The 6,000-nt window shown below is 45.9% G+C and overlaps 1 protein-coding gene across 1 annotated transcript in view; it reads left to right on the top strand.

Moving 5' to 3' along the window:
- Nucleotides 1-5,051: 5,051 nt before the first annotated feature.
- The window catches only part of ARK2C (arkadia (RNF111) C-terminal like ring finger ubiquitin ligase 2C), a 161,992-nt gene continuing 161,043 nt past the window's right edge, over nt 5,052-6,000 (top strand). Inside the window, exon 1 of the mRNA XM_020985765.2 lies at nt 5,052-5,529. Coding sequence (XP_020841424.1) covers nt 5,469-5,529 — 61 coding nt within the window. The 5' untranslated portion in view covers nt 5,052-5,468. The remainder of the gene's footprint in view (nt 5,530-6,000) is intronic.

Here is a 6,000-nt window from a genome sequence, read left to right as displayed (position 1 = left end):
GTGGCTTGAACAAGATTAAAATGTGGTACCTACATGATTTTAATGGCTGATGTATTAATATAACTATGTTTTTATCATATATGTGTATACATACAAACAAAAATACATGTGTGGTCCTCTAGGTCAATATGTAGCTCACAGGTATCCTTCTGTACAGGTTGTTGTTGTTGTTATCAGTCATGTCTGACTCTTCATGACCCCATTTGGGGTTTGCTTGGCAAAGATACTGGAATGGTTTGCCATTTCCTTCTCCAGCTCATTTGACAGATGAGGAAACTGAGACAAACAGGATTAAGTGACTTGCCCAGAGTCACACAGCTAGTAAGTGTATGAGGCAAGATTTGAACTCAGCTCTCCCTGACTCCAGATCCAGCTCTATCCATTGTGCTATCTAGCTGCCCTATGTACAGGTTAGTGGCTTTCATTTCTAAATGAGTTTGATTCCGCTGGTCCAGATCAACATAAATACATGAATATGGTATGGAAGAGCACTGTCCTTTATCCTATTCTGTTTGACATTTTTGAGGGATGATCTCTACCTTCCCCCACACCCATACCCACCTTCTTTCCAATCCAAATTCCACTCATCTTATAGCACTAAGCTTGTCTCCCATCCTTGTAGAAGCCTTCTCTGATGAGTAGCCCAGCCGTGACCTCTCTCCCTCCTCTGATCTCCTTGACCATAATTTCTGTGGCCCATTATTTGGCACTCCATTATAGACTACTTTGTACTGTTTTCCCATTATTTCATGCCTGTATTTATAGTCTGTCTCCCCAGCTAGATAGCAAACTCCTCCAGGGCAGGGGCCTTCTTTGTCTTTGTCTCTCTTCTCCCTTTTTGTCTAGCACAATGCTGTTGTGCTTGATAAACATCGGATGATGCTTTGATTGAAGCACAGATGTTGCTGTACGGATTTTGAAGGTTGTGTCTACCTGATGCCAAGACAACTTGTTGAAAAGTGAATAATTCTGTTATCTGGTATTTTTTCCCTTTCAAGTCTGCCCAACTGGTTTCTGTGATTTTTGTTTTCCCACTGAATCACAGAAGTGTTTGGAGTGGACCTGCTAGAAGCCTGATTTTTTTGGAGAAGAATCTGTTAAGCAGGTTCCTCCTTGACTAAATTGTCCTGGGATTCAGACCTGCTGCTGTCAAATAAGCTGAGCTATCTGGGAGTGAGGTTTCAGCTGGATTCCAGATGGAGAAGGAACTCTAAGCTAAGATCTGTGATTCTGATAGACACTGGAGCTGCCCTGTCCACTTTTCTTTCCTTCTGGAGATAAGGATGTGGGGTGGGGCAAAGATGGACTTTCCACTCCTGTTTCTGAACTTTATAGACTGATGGATTCAGAGAATATTAGAACTGGAAGGGACCGTAGAGATAATTTAGTCCAGCCCCTTCATTTCACAGATAAGGATGCTCAAGTTTGCCAAAGGGAAGTGACTTGCTCAAGGTCACAGAGACAGTAACATTTTCTTGGGCCTTAAGTGAATGCTAAGCCTACCAACATGAATTATATACTGATTTTGAAAAGAAAAAAAAGGTCATGTCAAATCCATCAGTCCCAAAGAATCTGCTTCATTGTGTTTCTAGATGTCTTGTTGAATGGTAGGGGAAAATAAAAAGTAGGTATCCTAGCATTAGGGAAATGGCATGTCTTGAGAAGGCAGTGTGGTTGATGCAGGGCAATGTGCCCTAGACTGAAAATGAGATATGGGTTTTATCCCTAGATCTCTCACTTACTAGACCCCCAGAGGCCCAGACAAATGAATGAGGAAGAGATGATGAAGGTTAAATTGGCAAACTGTCCTTTGGCAGACAACTTAGTAAAAGGTTAGTTGGGGAAGAGGGCTGAGGTTATTGACTAACATGAGAACTGGAGTTGTCCATTGGTTTTCTTGAAGCCTGCTATTATTGCAAGTTACTTAGTGCTTCAGGATGGTGCATAGGTAGAAGGGTATGGAGCCTGTAATATAGACAGTACCTGTACATATTTACAAATTGTGTGTGTGTGTGTGTGTGTGTGTGTGTGTGTAAGACAGAGAAAGAGAGAGAGAGAGAGAGAGAGAGAGAGAGAGAGAGAGAAGAGAGAGAGAGAGAGAGAGAGAGTCGAGAGAGAGATTCTATTCCATTTGAGTGGCAGGAATTCTGACCCAGGCAACGGGACTACAGTTCTAGCAAATGTTGGCAGTGCTTTCTTCTTTTTCCTTCATTAAATAATAAAGACTGGACTATGTGTCTCATGGGCCTCTACAGGTTCTGCTCAAGGTGTGGTATTGGTACCTGCCCAGGCTAGAATGATAAACCAAAGCTAACAACATAACATTTAACAGGGATAAATGTAAAGTTCCACATTTAATTTCAAAAAATCAATAGCACTAGGGCCAGATGGGGAACTGTGGCTATACAGCTGTAGATGTGAAAAAGACCTGAGGGCTTTAATGAATTGCGAGCTACTTTGAGTCAGTTGTGTGATGTGTGTCCCCAAACCTCTAAGGCAATCCTAGGTTTTAACAGAAGTATCCAAAATGCATGAATGATTGTTCTACTGTTCTCTGGCCTAGGTAGATCATATCTGAAATAGTTTCAGGTTGTGGGGACTAGGTTTTAGAAGAAAATACAAACTCCAGAGGGTCCAAAAGCTGGTGATAAAATAGTGTGGACTCAAAACCATGTCATCTGAGGGTGAGTTGAAGTAACTGACAATGCTTCATTTGGCAAATTGAAGGTTTGGAACTAGGGATTTAATATCTGTCTCAAATATTTGAAGGATTTTAATATAATTGAGGTAATAGACTTCTATGCTTAACTCTAGAGGGTAGAACTAGAATCACTGGAAGGAGGAAGTCATGGAGTTGGGGGAGGGAGGAGAAATTATAGGACGAGATTTTAGTTCAATATTAAAAAGCCCTTCCAATAACTGGAGATATCAAAAAATGTGTTAGGCTACCTTGAGAAGTAATGAATGTCCCATCTCTGAAAGTCTTCAAGGAAAGGCTGGATGACCAATTGTCAGAGATTATGTAGTGTCATGCTTTGGACCTAATGATGTCTGTGGTACCTTCGAACTCTAGAATTAGATTAACTCATGAAGGCCATGAAAACTGGAAGGCCACTGACAGGTCAATGAGTCTAGCAGCTTGCCCCTGAGTAGGACCTCATCAATACCCTCCCAGATGGCTTCAAATGCTATGTATGTAGATCCTCCTTTGTAAATAATGTCAAGGGAACAAAGTTTGTTTTCCACACCTCTCCTTCATAATTTTCTCCGATCCTCTAGACAGCTAATCAGAGTTCCACAGATATTTAAAAAGAGGGGAGACTGAGAAGTGAAAAAAGAAAGAAAGAAAGAAACCATCAGTAATTAGCATTGAGACCAAAAAAGAAGGAAAAAAAAGGAAAAAAAGCTAACTACCTACATGACCTTGGGCAAGCATGCACTAGATAGTTTCTAAGAGTCCTTTCAGCACTAATATTATTTGATTCTTAAGTCATCACCAGGATTCATGATGCCTATGAGCTAGCATTCCCTGATGAGGACAGCAGCCATCAGTTAAATAAGAATTTTCCACATAGGTGTGAATGTACGAAGGGCATTAGCATCTTGTTGATCTTCTGGCATTAGTCACAATTGTGTCTTCTAGAGCTTTCTGTTTGGTGAATACAGGGGCTCTTCCATGTAGTGCCCACTATAAGTATATGTGGATATATACATGCATTGTTTATAGGTGTTGTGTGACTCACGAAGCTGATGGTGCACCTACTGCAGTGTGCAAATTTAGCTTGTCACTTCTGTGGGAGCTTCACATGCTGTATATTGGCATATCTCTTTGTTGCATGAGAGTGATCTGTATGTGTGTCCTCTGAAATACTGTGTTGAATTTCATGTGCTTGAATCTATGTCTGTCATAGACACGTGTACACACATATCTGTGTGCACTGATTTCATAGGTTCATCTGGAACCAGAGTGAACACATCCAAAACACTCTCTTTCCATGTCTGTACATGGAATGCCTATGTATGTATCTCTCTGAGGGTGCTGTGTGATGAATATGTCCTGTGCTCTAGGCATGGGTGTCTGTTAGTCAAGCATGTGTCTGTTCTGTGTGCATGACTGGGATTTATGTATATGTCCTTAGGAAGCATGGTAAAGTGGATAGAAGGCTATCCAGGGATGCAGGCACTTGGGTTTTAATTCTGCTTTTGACACTGGCTAGCTGTGTGACTCTGGGGAAGTCACTTCTTTCTGGCCCTTCCTTTCTCCATTGTATAAGGAGTGTGGACTAGATAGTTTCTAAGGAGGCTAGGATTCTCTGACCCTGTAAACTCCAGAGTGTGCATGATGGGAAATGTGCTGTGAGTATGCTTGTTTGCCCAGGAAGCTGTGCACCTGTTCTTAGTCTGTGCTGTGTGCCCTATGTGTGTGTCTCTGAGAATGTCTGTATGTAGATGCACTTTCTGTGCCTGCCCCACATGTCTTTGTGATGATGAGGGTGGTAATGGTGGTAGGGGATGTTTATGCCCTGCATGTCGGTATGGGCTTTCTGGGAGTTGCTGTCCAATGAATGCAATGGGTCTCCATTCTTTTGCTCTCATGTTTAGGGGTGTCAAGCATCCTCTGTGTACGTGTCTGTGGAAACTGTGTGCTTCACATATTCACGAATGCATATGTCCCAAGTACATCAGTTCATACTCCATGTGCAAGGTTGTATATACACCTGTGTGCCTAGTGGCCGACTGATGCCTGTGTTCTGTGTGCACAGCACGGCCATATGTGTATTGTACTCCAAGTGCCTGAGCCCGTTGTGTGTACGTGTATATGTGCACCCCGAGGGCACGTTTGTTGCGATTCGAGTGTGCACTCCGCCCACTGCCCGCTAGCTACGACCCGAGGCGTCTCCCCCCACCCCTCCCCGCGGTGCTGCCCCCTCCCCCCCTCCTCTCTGGCCTCTCTGATTGGCCGCCCCCTCGGGCCTCTCCACCTCTCCCCCCATCCCCTTTCTCCCTCCCTCCTCGTCCCCTCCCCTCCCGCTCCATCCCTGTCACCGGTGGAGCCGGCGGCGGGTCCCCGGCGGAGCCTGCGCCGCGCTCGGCTCCCATTGGCTGCCCTCGTCTTTGTGTGCCGGGCAGCTGCGGCCCCAGCCCCGCATTTGAATGTATAGAGGGGGATTGGAAGGGAACATTTCCATGGGCCATCTGTCTCTTCGCCAGCCAGCGCTGCCGCCGCCTCAGCCTCCGCAGCCTCCGCCCCGCTGCTGCCTCCGCCACCATCCCCTCCATCCCCTCCATCCCCTCCATCCCCTCCATCCCCTCCATCCCCTTCATCCCCACCTCCTCCTCTACCACCTCCTCCGCCTCCTCCTCCTCCGCCTCCGCCTCCACCAGCGCCCGGGAGCAGCGCAACAAAGGGACCCCGCGCAGCAGCCGCGAGAGCAGCCGCCGCCGCCGCCGCCGCCCCAGCTTCCAGGATGGTCCTAGTCCACGTAGGCTATCTCGTTCTTCCAGTATTTGGCTCTGTGCGAAACAGAGGTATCGCTTTTTCATTTCGGGGTCTGCTTTGGAGCTCGGATCGCCGTGGGCATGGGGGACAGGGAATGGGGGGAGACCTGGGTGCTGCAGCTGGTGGGGAGGGAGGGTTTTTGCAAGAAAGCAATGTCTAGCCCTCTCTTTTTTGGGGGACCCCCTGAGTATGGGGAGCCTGCTCCCTTGAGATCTATTGTAAGGAAGTTGGGGTTTGGCTGACACGGATCTTTCCCTCCCCCTTCTTTCCCTCCTTCCTCCCCCCAATTTTTTTAATCCTTTTGCGGCGGACTTGGTTCCCCCAAATCGCCCCCCCTTCCCAGATGCCTAGATGCTCTAAAGAGGGAGAGAGACCTGATTGTGTGTGTACGCGTGTGTTTGTATGGAGTGTTTGATTTTTATGTAGCAGTGTGGGCTTCACAATATTTTATTTTGAGGTGTGTGCTCTGTTTAATTTGTATTTTTTGTTATTAATATCAG

Source organism: Phascolarctos cinereus, unplaced genomic scaffold, assembly GCF_003287225.1.
Source record: "Phascolarctos cinereus isolate Bilbo 61053 unplaced genomic scaffold, phaCin_HiC Scaffold_4;HRSCAF=312, whole genome shotgun sequence".
Classification (NCBI taxonomy): domain Eukaryota; kingdom Metazoa; phylum Chordata; class Mammalia; order Diprotodontia; family Phascolarctidae; genus Phascolarctos; species Phascolarctos cinereus.
The sequence above is the reverse complement of the archived record's forward strand: the minus strand, read 5'-3'. Positions and strand labels throughout refer to the sequence as shown.